General features: G+C 36.1%; 1 protein-coding gene across 3 annotated transcripts in view; it reads right to left on the reverse strand.

Annotated features, from left to right (window-relative positions):
- Nucleotides 1–23,203, reverse strand: part of SEMA3D (semaphorin 3D) — a 228,905-nt gene that overhangs the window by 115,121 nt on the left and 90,581 nt on the right. For all 3 annotated transcript variants that reach the window (XM_086397191.1, XM_086397190.1, XM_086397192.1), the window contains one exon: nucleotides 5,896–6,056. In XM_086397191.1, the coding sequence (XP_086253317.1) occupies nucleotides 5,896–6,056 (161 nt within the window). The remainder of the gene's footprint in view (nucleotides 1–5,895; nucleotides 6,057–23,203) is intronic.

Genomic DNA, 23,203 nt, shown 5'->3' on the forward strand with positions numbered 1-23,203 from the left:
ATTGATTAAAGAGTAATATATTAGTCTCACACTCAAAAGAAGATAACAAAATTACCAACTCAAAAAAAATCAGGAAACATTATTTAGTATTCTTTATGGGTAAGAGGATGAGATGGCTGGATGGCATCACTGACTCGATGGATGTGAGTCTGAGTGAACTCCAGGAGTTGGTGATGGACAGGGAGGCCTGGCATGCTGCGATTCATGGGGTCGCAAAGAGTCGGACATGACGGAGAGAGTGAACTGAACTGAACTGAAATGATGGGTAAGATACTGTACAGTGTTTAAAGGAGACTCAAAAGTGAATGTAAAATAGTTCCCCCACTCAAGGAGTGTATTATTAAAAGGGGGATATATTTATAAAAATGGATGGTAATAGCTTTATCAGATAGGACATTTGACACTGTGTGGATCACAACAAACTTTGGAGAATTTTTAAGGAAATAGGAATACCATATCACCCTACCTGCCTCTTGCAAAACCTTTATGCAGGTAAAAAACCAACAGTTAGAACTGGACATAGAACAACAGATTGGTTCAAAATTGGGAAAGGAGTACATCAAGGCTGTATACTGTCACCCTGCCTATCTAAATTATATATAGAGTACGTCATGGGACATGCCAGGCTGGATGAAGCATAAGCTGGTATCAAGATTGCTGGGAGAAACATCAATAACCTCAGATATGGAGATGACACCATCCTTATGGCAGAAAGTGAAGAGGAACAAAAGAGTCTCTTAATGAAGATGAAAGAGGAGAGTTAAAAAGCTGGCTTAAAACTTAACGTTTGATAAACTAAGATCATGGTATCTGGTCTCATCACTTCATGGCAAATAGATGGGGAAACAATGGAAACAATGACAGACTTCATTTTCTTGGACTGCAAAATCACTATAGATGGCGACTACAATCATGAAATTAAAAGATGCTTGCTCCTTGGAAGAAAAGCTATGACAAACCTAGACAGTGTATTAAAAGCAGAGACATCACTGCTGACAAACCTCTGTATAGTCAAAGCTATGGTTTTTCCAGTAGTCATGTATGGATGGGAGAGCTGGAACATAAAGAAGGCTAAGCACCAAAGAAGAGATGCTTTTTGTGGTGTTGGAGAATTTTGAGAGTTGCTTGGACTGCAAGGAGATCAAACCAGTCAATCCTTAAGGAAATCAGTCCTGAAACATCATTGGAAGGACTGATGCTGAAGCTCTAATACTTTGGCCACCTGATGCAAAGAGCCAACTCATTAGAAAAGACCTTAATGCTGGGAAAATTTGAAGGTAAGAGGAGAAGAGGATGATAGAGGATGAGATGGTTGGATGGCATCACCAACTGAATGGACATAAGTTTGAGCAAGCACCAGGAGATGGTGAAGGACAGGGAAGCCTGGCATGCTGCAGTCCAAGGGGCTGCAAAGAGTTGGACATGATTGAGTGACTGAACAACAACAAATATATAAAATGTTCTAGTAAACACAGAGATAGTTAGGTCTCCTGAGGATGAGGAACCCTTGGAGAACTGGATGCGGTAAAAGAGTTAAATTAGATAGATGCCTTCAAAAATGAAGAGTGAGATGAGCAAGAAAGTGAATGGCAATTTCAGGAAATTGTAGCAAAGTACAAAACTTGAATTATTTTGGAAGGAACTAACATGGCAGTTAGAGTAAAAGAAAGAGAAAGAGGCAAACAAAGTAAAATGCTAGTGAGGGAACATGGAAGAGTGGGTAAAAAGGAGACTGGAAACAGGGTAGAAATGGATGGGAAGGACTTAGCAGTCAACAGAATCCTGAAGTTTATGCAAGTTCCTTGGAAATCGAGAACTGCCAGAAGTCTATAAACAGAGAAGAAATATGATCAGATTTTTATTTTTCTAAGAGATAACATAAATGGTCATGGTGAATGGATGTGATAGGGAGAAAAATGGATATTCTCTTTTACTAGATAAATGAAGCTGAAAAATGATATTATCACTTACACTAGATGAAAATATTGAAATGTTTGCTACCTTATCATCATGGTCTGTCAGCTGAGGCTTTTGTTCAGACTGCATCAGAGCTTGTTTCTCCCTTTGTCTAATGCTACTTCCTAAGTGATGCCCTCATGTGTGTTGATCCCAAGAAACCCTCCCTTGCAAATACTCTATAAGCTAATCTTCATCTTACACTTGGCCTCTGGGGGAATTCAACTTACAACAAAACTAGTGGGAGTGATTAAATATAGATCCAGATCTCTGCCCTTGGAATGGGATCCCTTCTGAATGGATCTAATTGCTCCATTTTGATCTAGTGTTGGGGGAAAGGAATATCAAGTCAATGTGCATTATCTGTCTCAAGCCTTCTGAGAGAAATTCACAGAAATTCACATTTCTGAACTAAATAGAGGACTAATGGACCAACTCTAGAGGCTTCCCTGGTGGCTCAATGGTAAAGAAGCCACCTGCCAATGAAGGAGATGTGGGTTCAATCCCTGGGTTGGGAAGATCCTCTAGAGAAGGAAATGGCAACCCATTCCAGTATTCTTTGCCTGGGAAATCCCATGGACAGAGGAGCCTGGTGAGCTACAGTCCATGAGGTTGCAAAGAGTCAGACACAACTTAGCAACTAAACAACAACAGATTAACTCTAGAAAAAGCCTCCTTAAATTCTGGGATATCATGTCCCTGGTAATGCTTATACTTGCCTTTAAGTCTATTATGTCTCTGTAGAAATTTAAAAAAAAAAAAAAAGGATCGCTTATTCCTCTTATCTAAATGTCAGAATTTGAAAAAAAGTCGTCTATTTAATTTTGACTTTCTAGACAGAGGAAATGCCCTGAAAGGTCTAATTTCAACTTTCTCCTTCTATGGCTATTTTCTCAAAGGTTATTGATCATATACCTGCCCCATTCATATACCTGCCTCATTTATTATATAAGACTCAAAAATCTAGTCTGAACAGAGTTAAGATCATAAGAAGAATATTATTAAATATTTATGATGAAATGACTTTTTGCTACTATTTTTAGTGATTCCAATCTAAATTCTTGTGGCAAATATGAAATGACAATGGCTGTTATTTCAGTAGGCACAGCCTTGTTTGTACAAAAAGTTCAAATAAACAGATATCCTAAATTTTGATACTCCAACTGGATACTTTCTACACAATTTCTTTTTAAATTTCCCAGAGGAAAAAATTCCCAACCAGTCACTCAGAGCTCAATTATGTGTTGTAGATTGCTTTAGTCTATAAAGAATACAAAGGAAATCCTTCAGCCCCACAGAGTCCCAGCATGTGTGGTTTCTTCCACAGAGGAGTCTGGATTTTTGCTGAGGGGCACTGAGCCAACGCAAACCACGTAGGTCTAAACACTGCTCAACTACTACATCTTGACACTTACTTGCTACTGTGGAGTAAGAACCTTTTAGAATTGACATGATTTATATAAATTTTAAAGGTGGATACCTATAAAAACATAAATTCTTACCTTTGCATACCTAACCTCTTTATGAATTGTTCATTTTACAAAGATAAATGTCAGTTAAACAGAAAGTCTCTAGTATAGACCCTACTTTTATAGTATGTTCAAATGACCATTTATTTCAATAACATCATAAGGGAAATCAATATTTCATAAACATTTATTTTATTAGATATTAGCACATTTCAAGCATGGAATATAGCCAAAGAGAGATCTGCTTAAAATAGCCAGAGAAGGAAGTTAGCTATCAGAATTTATTTTAAGCAATGATCTAATACACTCAGTTCAGATAAATGGACTTATTCTTCCAATCCTTTCCAATCTCTGAAGGCAGAGAACAGCACCAGAACAAATTCCCTTAAAAGTATGAATCGCTTTTTGTTATTATTCTAAGACTGAGACATATTTGGAAAAATGCTTTGTTAGCTATGTAGTGTCTTTTAAAGCAAAACCACAAAGTTGAAGATTTCCTTTGGCCTCTTTCATAAGAAGAGCCATAGAGATATTTACTGATGTTGAGATACTAGTTGATATTATCTATAACCTCTCCTAGGAATTTTTTTAAGTACTCATACTCCTAACGGAAAAAATACACCCTTAAGAAGAACTGGGGGACTTCCCAGTTATTATATAAGGGAATTCCCATAGCATGGAGCTAAGACTCCATGCTATCAATGCAGGAGGTCCAGATTCAATCCCAAAGTTGGGGAATTAGATCCCACATGTCGCAACTAAGAGTTCACACACCACAACTAAAGATTACATGTGCCACAGCTAAGACCAGACAGCCAAATAAATAAATAACTATTTTTTAAAAAGGAATAAATGGAATGAAGCTTTAATGGCAGAATTAAAGGTAAGTTTTTTCAAATTCTACCACACAACTGTTTATTTTATCTTACTATAAACAATATCTAAGTTATAGAATAATACTCATCTTAAAAAATAAGATAACCTTATGAGTTTGTGTGTTTGGACTGATACAAGTCAAGAACTACTGGCAATACTGTGGCGCTCATTCTTCTAGAAACACAGATTACACAAAAGGTACACATACACTGACATTCAAAGATTATTTCTTTACCATATCTGAGCATTTATTAAAAAAAATATTCCTTTTCCTTTGGTGGGCCTCAAAATGTGTGGAAGTACTACTTAAGAATGTACTATTTAAATGACTAAAAGAGCAGAAACAATATTTCTAATGCAGGTGCTCATTAAGCAATAGTAACGCATATGGTGACAAATATTTTGCCTATGTAGACTAAAACTCTTAGTGCTGATAATATTCAAATAGTGGAACAACTGATATTTAGTTATTAAAAGTGCCTCATAAGTAGAAGTTTAAGTTAAAGTGGTCATTGTAGGTGAAAGCTATGTGAAGCTTCAAAGTCCAAGAGTGACCTACAAATAACTCTTTCTGAATGGGATGAAGTCTCTATTAACTCAGCGTGTACATGCTAAGTCACTTCAGTTGTGTCCAACTCTTTGCATCCCTATGGACTGTAGCCCACCAGGCTCCTCTGTCCATGGACTTCTCCAGGCAAGAATACAGTAGGGAACTACTGACCTGAAACCTTGCAATGGTTCCTAGTATTTCTTTTGCAATAGTATTTCTTATGGAAAAGAAGAGAAAGAAAAAACAACCACATATACCTTACAGATGCAGAATGATCATATGTCTTCTCATTAGTCATTCAACTCCTCTAGTCTTGGTATCCATTTTTTTTTTTTGCATAGCTATTGATATTTACTAAGTTACAATACTAGTTAATAATAATTATGACAGTGTGGCCGTCCTTGCTTTGTGTATCACAATGCTAGCTGAAACTGTAGGATACAATAGTAATGGCTTTTCAGTTTTGAGTATATATTTCTTTAAGTGGTAAGATTGTTAATGAGCCCATAAATGAGGCATTGTTCATCCTTACTATCTGAATGTGAGGAAATCATAGAAGAAACCTGTTTGAATGTAAAATTAGAATGTGGAGAAGACAGTGTGGTTTAAAATGCTACCAGAGTCATACTATCATTTTAAAGTATGCTTATGTGTTCACTGAAAATTAAAAATGTATAATTGCTACAGATATTAATACTTCATGAATAACTCATTTCCAGTTTTTCAGTCTAAAACTTTGAATTTCTGTAGCATCCATTTATTAACTGTTCATACCTTTCATTCATATTTTCAAAGGTTTTAGTATTACACTCACTGTTAACAAAAAACATGCATATGTGCTTAAATCCATAAAATCCAGAAATATGTATCAGAGGCAATATGTTCTTTTCTTTTCTTTTCTTTTAATACGTTCTTTTAATATGTTCTTTTTTGACATGCACAAGACCTACTGCATTTGATGCTGAATCATTTAAAACAGAAAAGAAGGAAAGGGGCATAGATGAAAATAAATGCATCCAATCAACTAGACAGAAATAAACTGACCTTCTTAAAATTTTTGTTTAAGTCAACCAGACTGAGCAAGAAGATGTGGTCCTTGACTCCCAGGAGCAGCCTGCCCCTCTCCTCATCTAACAGAATAGTTTGGAAATCCAGTCCTTCTGATGAGCCCAAAAAAGGAATACAGCTATTTGAAAGCAGCAAGTCTATGGGAAAATAAAAAGGATAGAAAGAAAAAATTCGTATTAAGCAAAATATTTATTTGCTTCCATACACACACCATTCCACTTTATAAATGCATATGTACATTATGAAAACTCCAATTTAGATATATGCAAACCACAGACAGATTTTAGCACACACTTGTTTAGAAAGATTCAACTTATACTTCTATTTTATTGATGTGTTTATATTATCATCAAAATAAATATAAAACATGTTAGAAGAAAAGCAATAAATACAAAATTTTTCACAACCCTGTTTGATTTCTTAAGTTATAAATTAATGCATCTAGCTACAGTAAGATTTGCAAACTGATCAAATGACCAATATGCACAAAGGAAGCAGCCAACTAAGTATATGATAAATCTCAGCCATTTTTTTTGCCCTTCTACTTTTTATGATATCCATGTTTGGAAGATTACACACTGCCTAGTTCCCAGTGGCTCAGTGGTAAAGAATCCGCCTGCAATGCAGGAAATGCAGGAGACACTGGTTCGATCCCTGGGTCATAAAGATCCTCGGGGTCAGAAAGATGCCCTAGAGGAGGGCATGGCAACCCACTCCAGTATTATTGCCTGGAGAATTCCATGAACAGGGAGCCTGACAGGCTACAGTCCACATGGTCACAAAGAGTTGGACATGACTGAGCATGCACACACAAAGTTCACATATACAGGAAGATGTAAACGTAGAAGTAATGAATTCTGAAGATGTGATCCTGAACCAGTGATGGAATCAGAATTATAAAGTGAGAAGGGACCTTAAAAGTTCATTTATGCCAATTCATGATTTTATAAATGAAGGTGTTTAATTCCATCAAGATGAAGCCACATGCCCTAAAGTCACAAAACGACAGTGGCAAAGCTGACAATATAACCTCAGTCCCAGTCTCCATTTATTTTGGGGCTGTAACAAGGCCTAAGTCTTTCAGTTATGATTGTGATATAGACAAATTTCTATTCAAATTCAGGTCTGAATCCTAGTGGTTAGGATGAGGGCCTCACTGCTGAGGGCCTGGGTTCAATCCCTGGTCAGAGAACTAAGATTCCATAAGCCATGTGATATGGCCAAACAAAACAAACAAAAAAGGAAATAAATTTAAATTTAGATCTGAGTTTACAGGAACCCAAATCTTTTCAATATATTTTACTCCAAGTACTAATCATGCCTTCTCATTTTCTGCAACCCTAGACTATTAAATAACAAGAAGAAAATAACATCACTCGTCACTTATTAAAGTCCATTACATTTTACTGGACTTTGCAATTCTGGCTGTATGATCTAGGGCAAGAACGTTAACCTCTCTGTGCTGTCGTTTTCTCATCTATAAAATGGGAATAATGATGGATAGAAACAATGTAATAAATTATTAAAGTGTGAAGAATAATCAGTAAACATATGACCAGCATTAGAATAGTGCCTGGCAGTGCTGTGTAACTATTAGCTATTATTATAATGATTTTTTAAAAACTCTATAAAATCTATTAAAAGGAAGTCATATTTCCCAACTCATAATTCCCATGATTAAAGGAGGTAACTTATATGAAGTTCTTAGAACAATGTCTTGAAGATAGGCAAAGTTCAATAAATAGTGTTACTTTGAATATTAAACTCTGGTTTGGACCAAATGAGTTCTATGAAGTTCTATGAAGGAATATCAACTCATCTTCCATTAAATCTGACTCATGAAGATTAGCACATTTCTGTGTTTTTTAAAATAGTTTTGGAAAAACATTAAAAAGCTATTTTGTCTACAAATATTTATAAGCTTAGAAAGTATTAAGCATGCAAACAAGGTTGTGGGATGGCTGAGCCTCGCTGTTAGGGGCTCACAGATCCATATGCAAACAGATATGCATAGACAATACAGTACAAGCAAAATAAATTCTAATAGAAGTATACACAAAATGTTAACAAATCTTTCAAGTAGTTAATTATGTATCACCTTACAGAAGGAGGTAATATTTACAAACATTCCTGAAGGGTAGACAGAAACTTTACAGGAAAAATATAAAAAACATTTACTCCAAGCAGAGGACCACTCGAATGTATTGTACCAGGGTATATACCATCTTATATTATGCTTACATATTGCATGTTTAATGCATTTCCTACTATGGGGTATGAGTTCCTTCAGGTCAAAGACCAGGTCTTACTTATCTTAGAACTCCCAGCACACAGCTCAGAGGCTGAGACAAACTGAGCACTTAATCAATATGTGTGGAACTGCAGTAGTTCAGTATGCTGGAACAGAGAGAAGAGGTAGGGGCAGTGAAAAGTGAGGCTGTCTCAAAGTAGTCAGGGTGTAAGCCGTCAGGCTGCAGAGGTTAGGTATTATATAGGTAACTTAAAGCCAATAAAATATTTTATGCAGAGAAAGTCACAAAGAGTATAGCTGAGCGTTACAAAAATAAGTCTAGCTGCTGTGTTCAGGATGGATGAGAATCAGGAAACATGGGGGCAGAGAGACTATCCAGAAGTTTCTAAAAGATGGTAAGTCCCTGAATTATGGTGGTACTAAGGGGAGGAGGAAGATGTTTAGGATATTGCATCTCATTTTCTGTCTCTACTTAAATGAGGAAAATAAAGGACATCATCATTTGCTTTATTTTCTTTTACCATAACCAATTTTTTCAGGTTTAGTTTCAAACAAATTTGACAAGGAAAAACAGCTGCAAAAATATTGACTAACCTTAAGTATTATCATTTCAAAATGATTTAATGTTGCTTTGTGACAATGTTAGCATCAAACCGATTAGAACATGCTTTACCGAGGCTTCGTAGCCAAACTAAATAATTAGATTCAGACATTACATATGAAAATTTCTCAGGTTGACACATTTTGAAAAGACCTTGGGACAGGGAATGGAACAGGTTCCCTCTCCCCTAAGCAGCTTATCTTTCTTGCATTTCTGCCAAACCAAGCAAATTCACTTTTGTTTCCACGGGATCATCAACAAAAGCCTAGGAAAAAAAAATTAAATCCAGAGTCTGTATCTTAACACCTAAAGCTGATATACTCTCAGGATTTCAGGAATCAGATATGAATGCTGGCTCTGCAGGCTGAAAACTCATGCAAGTTAAAGACTAATAATTTGGCGATATATTTCCAAGCTTTACTTTTTCTTCCCTTAAACCAGCAAGTCTTAGGCATATGATTTTTTAAATTGTCCACAGTTTATAATTCTTTTTAACAGAGACTTCATCTTGTTTCCCCCCTCCCCCCACTTTGGTGGTGGATTGAATGGGTTGCTTCATAAATGCCATTCAGAGGGGGTCTGCTCTGTACTTTCTTAGCCAGCCCCACCTTTCTGCAGACCTCTAGGTCCTAAATGCATTCTTTGTTCTTCCTACCTAAACCTTTGACCTAAGCCACCATAATCACTCCTTCTGTTCTTTTAGCAGTTCATTTTCCTATCACCTTGTTCTCAGTTTGTAATCTCACTCAATCAACCAGGGCCTCAAATTCCCAGTCTTGTTCTATCAATAGATTCTTGAAAAATCTACAGTTGATTATTTCTGAAATAAATACATCAAAGTTATGATTAATCATTTACTAGTTTAACTATTGGAGAAGGCAGTGGCACCCCACTCCAGTACTCTTGCCTGGAAAATCCCATGGACGGAGGAGCCTGGAGGGCTGCAGTCCATGGGGTCGCAAAGAGTCAGACACGACTGAGCGACTTCACTTTCACTTTTCACTTTCCTGCATTGGAGAAGGAAATGGCAACCCACTCCAGTGTTCTTGCCTGGAGAATCCCAGGGATGGGGGAGCCTGGTGGGCTGCCGTCTATGGGGTCGCATAGAGTCAGACACGACTGAAGTGACTTAGCAGTAGCAGTTTAACTATGAAAATCCTGCACAGGATGGATTTTAATTGAATGATGACACAGACAAAATGTTCATAATCCATGATCAAGAAACCATTACAGAGCAACAGGATGGTTCTGTGGTTCAAAACACCTATAAAGAGCATAGTATTTTCCTATACTTGTATTCATGTGCCTGCGTGTTAAGTTACTTTAGTTGTATCCGATTCTTGGCAACCTGATGGACTGTAGCCCAGCAGGTTCCTCGGTCCATGGGATTCTCCAGACAAGAATACTGGAGTGGGTTGCCATGCCCTCATCCAGATGATGTTCCCGACCCAGGGATTGAACCTGCAAGTCTCTTAGATCCCCTGCATTGGCAGATGGCTTCTTTACCACTAGCACCATCGGGGAATCCCCTTGTATGTATGTGTGCATTGCTAAAGAGTATATCCAGAGCTCATCAACATCTTCTGTTATCTTACCAAGTGAAAGTGAAAGTCACTCAGTCGTGTCCAGTTCTTTGAGACCCCATAGACTATATAGTCCATGGAATTCTCCAGGCCAGAATTCTGGAGTGGGTAGCCTTTCCCTTCTCCAGGGGATCTTCCCAAACCAGGGATTGAACCAGGTCTCCCGTATTGCAGGCAGATTCTTTACCGGCTGAGCCACAAGGGAAGCCCATCTCACCAAAGGCATGGATAAATTGTATGTCTCCCACATAGAGTTAATAGCATACTTAAAATAATTTCTCATTTCTAACACAACAAAGTGAGTCTCTACCATTATAAAACTAGATTTCTGAAGGCAAACAACTGACTCATCTAAGATCACCAGGTTCTCTGCATATGCTATAAAAACTCTGCTAACAAGTTCCACTCACTGACCTCATAGCCTAGTGCGGAGAAAATGCTCATCCACAACAAAAAATGTGAATATATCTTTTTTTTTTTTTGTAACTCCTAGTGGCTGAAGACCTTATTTATTTTGGCCACACCACAGGGCATATACAATCTTAGTTCCCCAAGCAGGGATCAAATCCATGCCCCTGGCATTGGAAACATGGAGTCTTAACCACTGGACCACCAGGGAAGTCTTGAGAATGTACTTGTGACAAAGGACAATGGTACCACAGTAGTAGATTGTTAAATACTTTTAACAGTAAAATAGAAAGAGCTTCCTCTCTGTCTTCATTAGCAAGCCAAATAACACAGCTCTTGCCAATATGGTGGTTGCAGAAACCAAATGGTCTCTGATCACCTTCCAACACTCAAGTTCTATGGCATTAGAACCATACATTGAACTCTGTTAAAACAGACACATATCAAATAACAAACTTAAATGGACACATATCAAGTAACTCATTCATCTGTTTACTCCAGGCCATTGCTCTATTCCCTGGAGCAGGTAGTCTCTAACCTTTGGGAAGAACAGAAATACAGTATAATGTAATTAGAGCTAAAGGGAGATTTTGATAATGCTGTTTGAATTCTCTATTACCAATTCAATGAGGTTCAGAATGGTTAAGTGGGCTTCACAAAACCAATTTGCTCTTCATGGCAGAATATGGCAGCAATGAACCCCCTGACTCACAGCCACATGACCCTCTATGTGAGGGGAAGGTTGAAGATCTCAGTTCCTGCTCCAATTTGAAACAATAGCTTGTTCTATAAAGAATTCTTTATATCTCCCTGTAGTGTCCCTTCATATAATTGTTCTTTCAGCCTGAAGAAATATTTGACCTAATGTTCTACACTCTTCCTCTTCACCCTAGAAAGGAAAGGAGTGGTCTGAATCTAACAAATTTAGGATTAGGCAACACAGACTTCCTCAGTGTTCACTATTAAACGAACAAAATCCCAAACCCTTGAAATCCTGCATTTATTGCCAGAAATTCTAAACTGGGTGGAGCTGACAATGTCTCTCTTGAGAAGACTACATAGTTAAAAAATGGCTTCCCACATCCTTTAAAGAACACTTAACAGGAAGCTCTTTTTTAAAGAAGAAAATCAAAGTTATTAAGGGCAGATTTTCATGGGGTAAAAATAAAATCACCTTTGAGCAAAGCCAATTTCTAGTCAAATTCCTCAGCAGAAAAAGCTTATAGCCAAAAATGAATCCGGATCAAAACCCTGTCACCCTGGGGATTTCCTGGTGGTCCATTGGTTAGGACTGGGCACTTGCCAAAAAAAAAAAAAAAAAAAGAATGAAAGAAAGACAAACACACACATACACACAACTCTGTTACTCTTCCCTACCATTCAGGATATTCAGCAGAAAAGCACAAATTCTTACCCTACCCGCCCATCTTTTTCCTCAAGGAAATAACCATTATATCGTTAGGACTATTCTGATGTTTCTTGAACACAGTCACATCTCCAGTGTGTTCTCTGCAACACCATCTAAATAAAGAGGTAAAGGTGTTTTCATTCTTGCCTTCTCCATAAATTCAGCTTCTCCCTCTTGACTTCTGAATTCTCTGGGCTTCCATGGCTGTCAGTCTCCCAAGACTCCTTCTATGGAACCTCTTGATCCCACAGTTCCCAGAAATGTTTTGGCTATCAAACCAACCTCACTACCCTCCATCCCCAAAGCCTGTTCTCAGTTTGGGTCAGGAGTTGAGTAAAGAGAGCAAACTGTTCATTCCAAAATGAAAATTAGTCCCTAATTTTGTGACTCACTGAGTCTCTTTGGCCCTCTATGAATCTGTATTTATTTCTCCTGTTTTTGGTCCAAGGCAAGGCAAGAATTCTTTCTTTGATTTAACCTTTGGAAAGAGAGCTCATCTTAAATTGGCCCCACCTGACTTTCAATTGGTTTTCTGAGGCCTGAGACTACATGAAAAGATTTTGATGACCAAGATAGCTCACCTTCACCTATTAAACATACCGCTTATTCTCTATGTATGAAGCTTAAGTCTCCATAGCTAACTGCTCAAAATATATATATTCAAACTTAAAATCCTGACAAAAAGACTAAATTATAAGAATATATTACTGTTCTATTTTCCTAGATGAAAAGTCTAACTCTCCCTTGCAAAATAATGCAAGTTCAAATCAGAAAGAAAAAGAAATCAAATTCTTATTTGCTCATCTGCAATGGAATGTTGGAAACTGTTCTGTTCATTAGGTCTCAGACAGATCATTATCTATATCAATAATAAATCAGGTGACACCACATAGGGAAACATACACTAGGAACAAGTAAAGTCTATTATATCATCAGAGCTACATTCTTTCCAGGACAAGATGTGGAATAGGAGTGTGGTAATTTTACACCATCACATTTTCATGTACATCCGTTCTTTTAAATCATAGGTTTATTCTTATTTGGCCAGCTTTCAACAATAGATGCCTTTCTTTTATGATCCATCACATGTGAGATTCATAATTTATGATTATGGATCCCTTTTAAATTCTTTGAGTAAGAATGAATAGTTTTAAATTCTCAAAAGCTTGGCCATAATAAATTTTGCTACTGACCTATAAAAAAGTCTAACATTATAAATAACTGATACATTTCCAGAAGAACAATGCAATGACAGAATAAACTGCCTCAGAAATACTTGACAGGATAATTCTAGGAAAGATACATTCTACTTTGACAATTATTTTCTTAATTCACTTTAAGGTATTGAGAATGTCTTCCTTCTTAAATTTCAAGGAATACTTAAAATCAAAACACCATGTCACAAGTGAGCATAAATTTGTTTTCAATTTAGAATGTGAATTTAATTTTAAAAAACTCAAAAATGTCAATACATTTTATTTTATAATACATCACTTATTATTGATTCCAAATAGCAAGACAAATATGACAAGAGCAAATAATTCCTCAAGCAAAGATGCATACAAGTTAATTTACAGAGCAGGGTAGCAGGGTTATGAGACTAACTTATAATATTTTACAATAATATTTTTAAATTACATTAATCAAAGTTAAGCATATATATATATACACATATATATATACACACACACACATATAAAAGTAATGTTAGGAGGCATATATAAGCCGATTTGTCATCTCCAATTCTCTGTCCACTTCCAATCTAGAATCTATTGACATATTTACTAGTTTATTTTCTATTTATTTTCATATTTACAAATAATATATATGTTACTACTATCTTTTCACTCAGACATTTCTATTGAATTATTGTTTACAGAAACTGAGAATTTTAGATTTCTTATGCCAACTCTTTCCCTCCAACCAAGTCCCTAACATTATAGAATATCCATTTTTATGAAAGCTATATTTAATCATTCCATTACTAGTACAAGGTAAATATCTTCCCTACTTAGAAAAACTGTTCTTTAATGATCCTTACTTTCTTGAACAATATGTTGGTTTTGTTAATTTCTCAATTGTGACATTTGCTTTGACTTCATTAAGATCATGGTCAAAACTTTCCACACCTTCTGAAAACTGTGTCCATAAAATTTTCAAATGAAATTGTCATCTGTTTTTGTTTCTCTCCAGGAAAATCCACTCCTAGGCTCTTTCTTCCTCCTGCTCCAATCTGAACTGTCTGTTCTCTGGCTTGAGTAATACTTTCTCAGACTTTTTTCAACTTCTCTCCTAGTATGACTCCCATCTTTCCTGGATCTCATGTCTTTATTTTTTGATTTATTTTCTTATTTTGGTGAGCACATCTCCAGAAGTGTCTGTGACTTAAATTTTTGAAATTTTCCATATATCCAAAGTTACAGTTTAGAAGTCTCATGCCATCAGTGCCCCAAGGTTTTGAATGTCTTCTGTTTTTTTTTTTTCTTTCTTTTTCCCTCCACACTCTGCTATTATAAAATTTAAAATGATTGGCCTGAATATGTCTTTTTATGTTTTTCATTTATTATGCTGGGCGTTCAGCATGACACCTGATTTGAAAATTAATTTCCACTGATTCAGGAAAATGTCCATTTGGTTTTTCGTTTAGAACAAACAGATGTCAGTTATCCATGGAACTTTTCTCTAGGATTCGTCCAGAAAGGGTTCTCTCTCTTACCTAAGGAAGATAATTCTATAGAGATGTGCATGGAATTTGAATCAGAATATGCTTATGGACTTGCAAGAGGGAGATTCAAAATACAGTCATAGAATAATGGCCTCCTTAATTTAAGTGTGCGTGCATGCTAAGTCACTTCAGTCGTGTCTGACTCTTTGCATCCCTATGGACTGTATCCTGCCTATGTAGGCTCCTAGGTCTATGGGATGCTCCAGGCAAGAATACTGGAGTGAGTTGCCATTTCCTACTTCAGGGGATCTTCCCAACCCAGGGATCAAACTTGTGTCTTTTATGTCTCCTGTATTGGCAGGCAGGCTCTTTACCACTAGCGCTACCTGGTAAGCCCCCTTAATTCAGGCAGTAGGGCATAAACAATGAAATAAGCTTTTCCATTTACAGTTTCCCATAAACCGTTTTCTCATAAAGTGTTAGTTCTCTACTGATGATTTCAAAACAGACACCTAAAACCCCACTGCATCTCCCAAGTCAAAGTTCAGAATTTCCAATAGCTAGCTTGATATTGTCATTTTCCCCTCAGCCACCTCATCCTACCAATTATAATGACTTTAATGACATGATTGAGCTCTCAGGCTCAGGATAGCAGAATCATTTTTAGTTCTTCTGCCTTATTCCCTTACTTTTTTATTCCCCTATTTAAATAATTAGTACCTCTAAGTCTATTGCATTTCCTTCACATCAACATCCAGGTAAATTTAAAGCCTTATGTATAGATTTTCTCATGAAAATCTTTCATTCTTCTTCCTCAAACATTTATTCCTATTGTCAGCTAGGCAAACAGCCATACTACTTCTCAAAACTGCTGTAACAGGTTCCTAAACAACCTTGTTCTCTGCTCCCATCCCTCGCCAATCCCTCTCCAATCCATATAAATTTATCTATTCTGTTTTTTCCCCTAATTAGAATTGTTAGAATTTTATGATCAAATTATCTAATGCCAACAAAGAGTTAAATTCAATAAACTAAATTGCTTCCAATTTTCCAAGTTCAATTTCACACCCAATCTCCTCTGAAGTTCTTTTAAGTGTTTTGATTTATTTACCATAATACTATGGCATCAATCTTTTTGCAGTCATTTCATCCTTTAAAAAGAATAGAAGCCCTTGCAGATAAAAATAAGTCTAAACCATCACTGCAATTCATCACCTCTTTTTTCACATAAGAAGTCTAATAAACATGTAACTGATTTTTTCAAAGGAGTGATTCTTGTTTGTGTTGATTTTTCTACCTTCCATTTAAATCAGAATTTATTGCAAGCTTATTAATAATTCAGAGAGGTTAATGTGCCATTTGGAGACCCCACTGTGGCTCTAATGCTCTGTAATCATGAGAGATTCCTGTTGTGACATCCAAGTATTCCTGTTTGTGTGTGTGTGTGTCAGGGGGTGGTTTCAGAAATAGAGCACTGTAAAAAGCAGTGCTGCTCAGAATTAACATGCATTCAAATCAGCTCTGATTCTTGCTAAAATAATGGCTTCTCACCGAGGCATCTGAGAGAGGCCCTAAGATTCTGCATTTCTAACAAGTTCCTCATTTATGCTGGTACTACTGGTCCTTACACTGCAGTTGGAGTAGAAACTCTAAAGAAAACCATGGGCCCATTGCTCCGAAGTGCTGGACTCTTTCTTTCTTCCCCACACTAGAGTTTCTCTCAAACCCTTAAATGATGGTGTGTTAATTTACACAAAATAGCCAAATTATTATTTTTCCTGTACAATACTACAGTGTTAGAATAAGTTAGGGATGAACAGATTTGATCAATGTGATTAACTTACAACTAGCTTAATTGCTATCAGTGATAAATGACCTACTTAGTTTCAACCAATGACGTATAAAACTTTTCCCCCTCAGTTTTCTCATACAAAGAAGAGAAGTAATCCATTTAATATCCATTAACCTAGAAGGAAAATGTAAAGACAAGTTATGATTTATTATTGACTTAAGTGAATTTCCTATTATTTGTGGCAGAAGAAATTATATCGACGATGCCTAAATATATTTTTAAAGGCCTTGAATTTTCTTCACACCTTACTTCAATTAATTCAATAATATATTTAGTTTCTCTCTGAAGCCTATCATAATATCCATTTTGTGCTTTATTACATCCAAGGAGCTTCTCCTCTAGTATTTAATTTGATCCTTAAGGAGAACCAGAAGGATTATCAATAATTTTCAGGTGAGAAAACCTAGACTCGGAAAGAGCAAACAACTATTTTAATGGCATAAGAACAGTACATGCCAAAGAGAGAGTTAAAACATATTTTGGTCTTCTAATTCTAAGCCCTATCACCCATTACAGCTATATTTTATATTTTAAGATCAATGAGTACACTTCTATCACTTCCCCCACTTCATCATTCCATTGGGATTACTGAAATATTTGTCTTATTTTCTAGACTGTGTCTGGCTCACTGGGGCTTTAGTGAAATAAACCTCTTTATGAGTATCTTTCTAAGTAAAAAGCACTTTAGTTTTAATTTATGCCTCTTTTGAATTAATAGGATTAAAATAGCATGTTTAAAGGACTCTTAGGAAAATGCAAAAGGTATATTACAAGTTCTTGAGAGGCATTCATCAAATTTTGTTAAAAAGACCCAATGACATTCATTTTTAAAATATCCACAAATTTATATTTTACACATATATTGAAAGACCCTCACTGTAAGAAGTCCTTAATAAGACCTAAGGAATTAGAGCCAAATTTTAGGTTATTGAAGTCATACAAAAAGCAATTGCATATAAAAACTTTTATCTCCTCAATAATTTATAGATAGTAAACCTACTATTTAAAAGAAAAAAAAAAAAAAACTATTTTAACCAAAAAACAGGTTGACTGGATTTAATACCAGAAAAATTTGCCTTTACTTAAGTTATACTCTTATAAGTTCCTTCCATATTTATGCATAACCAGGACACAATCAAAGGTCTCATAATATAGCTCTCCTTCCCCCACCCTGCTGGGGGTGGGGGGTGATGCTGCTGACTGCGCAGACTTCAGTGATTCTCATATGTTCTTAATTTCAGAACACTTTTTATATGATACCCTTGTATGGTGATATTAGTAACTTCCACCACTCTGTGAACCTCTACAGATCAATTACATTTAGAAGAGTGCTTCACATATATTGTTAAATAGATTTTGTGTGTGTGTGTGCTCAGTAGTGCCTGACTCTTTGCGACCCATTGGATTGTAGCCTGCCAGGCTCCTCTGTCTATGGGATTTCCCAGGCAAGAATACTGGAGTAGACTGTCATTTCCTACTCCAGATAATAGATTTTAATTATTACTAAATAAATTTTTTAGATACAGGCAAGTTGTAATACAGATATTGAACTGAAATGCAGGAAACAGATCAGTTTTTTAATTATCTGCTTATGGGACTCTGATGTTATCATTTAATCTTTTTATTTCCAAATCCTTACATATAAATTTTCTAAACATATGTAGTACTTACAACCTGTGTCATTATATCAAACTGAATATATTTTCATATCTATTTAATCTCTCTTTCCACCTAGACAACAGTTGACACTGATAATGAATCAGGTAATAGCTTATTATGCAAAATAATTCACTTTTATTAACTTATGTTCTAAAAGGAGCCTGATTTTAGAGGAAAAAAATTGAGTCTTATCATTATTTTCTTCAATAGGGTATGGATTATCCCATATTGCTCCTGAATCATTAATTATTCCTCACCTAGATTATTTCAATTAACACAAAAATATGTTGCTGTTTTACTCATAAAAAAAAAAAAAGACAGTCTATTGATCTCATTGTCCTTTCAGCTACATCTCCATTATAGGAAAACCCCTTGAAAGAATTATCTACACTTATCTCCACTTCCTGAGCCCACACTCCAGAATGCATCCTTGTGTTCTGACTCCCATTCTTGAAGATACTACTCTTATCAAGGTCAACAATAGACTTTTGTTGTTAAATTTAATATTGGTTTTTACTTATCTTTTATGACAGAGCTAAACAGGGCACTGCTGATGAGTCCTCTTCTTACTTTCTTCATATAACTTCCTCTACACCACAACTTCTGATTTTGCTCCTCCCGACCTGAGTACTTCTTTTAGTTCATGTTGATGCTCATTCCTTCTTTCTCTAATCCCCTGACTTAAGGAATTAAAATTTATATATGCTAACTGCCAAATTCATATCTCCAATTGACACTGCCCATAAACTCCAGAAATTATACACTCAAATACTTTCTTGGCATTTCACTTAGATATCTAATAGACTTCTCAAACAAATATGTCCACTTGATCTTCCCACACAGCAGCCTTTCACAATCTCCACCATCTCAATTAATATCAACTCCATCCTTAGATCAAAAAACAAACACACACCATGGGGTTAGGCTTGACTTTTCTCTTACTTCACATCCACACCATCCAACTCCTCATTCACTTCCAATCCATCAACAAACCGTTCCCTTCTTCTTCTATCTCCACAGAAGGAGTCTGACTTACAGAACCCACCTGGATTATTACAATCCTCTCAGACTTAGCTCCCTAGTTTCCTGATCTCTCCTTTTTATTGCACACAATACAGAAGCCAGAGTGATCCTATAATAACGAAAGTCAGATCCTGTCACCTCTGTGTTCAAAATTCTACAGGGGACTCCCATAACATTCAGACTAAAAGCCAATGTTTTAACAATGGCAACAGTGAAAGAATCTGATCCTCCTTCCCTCCTATTAACTCTGATTTAATCATTTTTCTTATTTCTCCCATTCCATCTCTTTTTAGCCATACCATCAGTTATTATTTTCTGTGAAACATTATTATCTTTCTAGGTATTAATAGTTGTTCCTTTAACTCTCTTCTTTAGGATCCTTAAACATGTCAGACAAAAGCCAATCCCACACACAGCCTCAGTTTAGGGAAAATATGTCTGGGAAAACAAGTGAGTTTATTAGAAATTAAAGTATCAATGACTTGCTCCACTTGGGGGAAAAATATATATACATATATATGGGGATTTTTCCTATAAGATTGATTATGCTTGTTTGCGATGTACTTAAGGGGAGATAAATTCAGAGCAAATCATTGATTTGACAACAAAAATGTCCACTTTTGAAAGGAGCTCCTGAATGATTTTATGATTCCTTTTAACCCACTCTGAAGGTTACTGACCACTCAAAGACACTCCTCTTATCAAGGTCAATAATGATCCAAAGGCTTGTTAACTACTAGAATATGATGAAGATAAAAATACTGGAAAGTACCTTCAATAAATTCACAGTCTGTGGGTGGTACTGGACTAAGAGAAACTAACTCTAGTAGAAAATCTCTGAGAATAAACAGAGGCGATTTTAATATATGCTGTAAATCCCCAGGAGGAAACTATATAATATTTTTCAAACTTGTTTACACAGGGAAAACTGTGGTCTAGGAATAACCATTAATACCTAGCAAGATAATAATGATTTCCAAAAAATAACTGACAGCTAAATGCTTACTACGTCAAACACTGTTTTTCATGCTTTACATGAATCAAGATACCTTCACACTATCCTTATTAAATACATTAATGCATTTACAAAACTGCAATACAGAAAATAAACATCCAAATATCTCATAGACCTAAGCAGTTTGGCTTCAGAATCTGCCTTCTTCATTGCTATACTCAATCGAGAGGAACAGAATCAATATTAGACTAGTCAAATCAAGTAAGTTAGATGCCTCAAATTGTTATCTCTACTTGAGACATGCCACATTTCACATTAAACAGATTTATTTGCAAATAATAAAAAACATACAGACATCCATTCATTCCTCAGAAAATTCAACAAAATTACTATTCTTTCAAATACAGTAATGTTTATTTATATAATAGCAGATGAAATTTTTAAAGGTGACATCAAGCTTTTTTTCTACAGAAACACATAAGTTTTGGAGGAGCAAAAAATAATTAGTACTCTCAGTAGTTACTGAAAAGAGCGTATTGCCAAAGATGTAATAATGAAACCTTGTTTTCTTCTTATATATCTTGATATTTCTATTTCTGAACATGCAATCTCTCTCTCAAGGGCATAGAGTGGCAAGAACATGGACCTGAACTAGAGAGATGGAAACATACAATTTAGTTCTTTCACTTAACAGCTTCACGCTTTAGGGCAAGGCCTTCAAGCTCTGATGTCGTGTTTCTTATCTATAAAATGGGTACAAAAACAAGGTTCTTCATAGTGTCCTAAAACTTAGCCATGATAAAGTCCAACTAGGATCCTGGATTCAGTCTTTTGCCTTATATCCTGGATGGCACAACCCATGATTGAAGTAACCTTCACTCGTCTGTTTACCTGTTTATTGTTTGCCTTCCTATCTGGAAAAGAAATTCAAAGGAGACAGCGGCTTTTCCTTTGCCAAAGCTTTTGTACATTCTCTCTTTAGCTGTATTACCTATCTCATCTTTAGGAGTTTTCCAAACACCACTGCAGATACTACAGATTCCTGGGTACGAATATCCTTAACTTGTATAAGTTTCTTCATCAGGAGAACAATATACAAAATGTTTATACTAATTTCAAGATTGAAGTTCGTCATTTTTCAAAAATTATATCTACTACATCTGCAGTATAAAGTATACAAGTCACTGTGAGAAGCCCACCTTGTAAGGCCATATATGTATGTATATTTTATCCTTATAACACAAAATACAGAAACCCAGATCATCCTGATCTCCAGGTTCCTTACTTACTACTCTAGAAACTGATTTAGCATGCATAAATGTGTAAGAATTCAAAATATTCAACTGAGAGGGAATCTCTTTACACAACAAAAGAACCAAACAAGCTCCTGTGGATTCAGAGGTTCAAAACTAAGTCTATCAAAGGGCATTCTTTAGATAAAATGGTTATTATATTTCTGTTGACCTTTAAGAAATCCCGTAAAATAATCTTGCAGCTGTTCAAAGTAGCTAACTCGACTGATATGGGCTGTGTGTCCACTCTGCACATAAGGAAGCTTGAGTTATGGAAAGTAAAGCTGATTTTGTGCTCATAAAAATGAATAATTTTTGAAAATTACAATCAACTTTTCATTTGGACTGAATTTTCTAGCCTCATATCCTGGAAGTGAATAACTAACAGCAGCCACAGGGCGCTATTGGAGGGTGGTGGAGGAAGGAGGTGCGGGGGAGAGGGAGTGTATGTGTGTAACATGGGTGAGTTCAGAGATTTTTAAAATTACTTCACTGCATTCAATCTTTGCTACTGATTTTGAAATGCAGATAACATACTTGTAAATAAGTACCTAAAAATATAACATTTGAAAAGTATACTAAATATAAGAACCATAAAAAGAAGAGTTCTTATTGCATTGAATCCAACATTTATACCAGTTCTTTTATATAAGTACTAGGTGCTGGGACTTTGGCCACCTCATGCGAAGAGTTGACTCATTGGAAAAGACTCTGATGCTGGGAGGGATTGGGGGCAGGAGGAGAAGGGGACGACAGAGGAGGAGAAAGGGACGACAGAGGATGAGATGGCTGGATGGCATCACTGACTCGATGGACGTGATGGACGTGAGTCTCAGTGAACTTCAGGAGTTGGTGATGGACAGGGAGGCCTGGCATGCTGCGATTCATGGGGTCTCAAAGAGTCGGACACGACTGAGCGACTGAACTGAACTGAACTGACTGAGGTGCTGGGAGAAGTGAGAATATATAGAATATATATAGAGATAAATAAAACAAGATTTTAAACTCTTACACACTTTTGTACTTTGTATTCCAAGTACAAAAGCAGATTCAGCTCCCCAAAACTTTCTTATTAAGAATAAGCTAATTAGCAGCTGCTACCTAAAATTAATGTTTTTAATTCTTTTTAATTTTTAGAACCTGATCCATTATTTTCAAATGATCAAGTTACCACATTTGAGTTAACATTTTACAATTAATTGTATAAAATTTTGATTATGACTACAAATTAGCACAATGACAATCTTTGCTTCCTATAAGACTATCAGAGGGGATGAAATCCCAGAAGTCTGTAAATCTCTTTTGGCCCCTGAGTAATCTTAAACGGAGACTGTGGTTTTCTTCAACCCCATTTGATTTTGACAACTGAAATCATACAATCAGTCAGGTAGGTAAGTGCCCCAGGGAAGAAAAGCTCTTGTCCAGGGTGTGAGAAATATGAATAGGTACACAGGCTCCCTGCAGCATGGGGCTGACTCAGGAATTGAGCCACCAACTAATCTGAGACCTTAATTTCTTAATCTCTCAGTACCTCGGTATCCTCCTTTATAGGAAGATGGTAATAATCTCCACCTCCGAGGGTGGTGA

Source organism: Bos grunniens, chromosome 4, assembly GCF_055505025.1.
Source record: "Bos grunniens cultivar Pamir isolate PY7600 chromosome 4, Bosgru_T2T1.0, whole genome shotgun sequence".
In the NCBI taxonomy this organism is placed as follows: domain Eukaryota; kingdom Metazoa; phylum Chordata; class Mammalia; order Artiodactyla; family Bovidae; genus Bos; species Bos grunniens.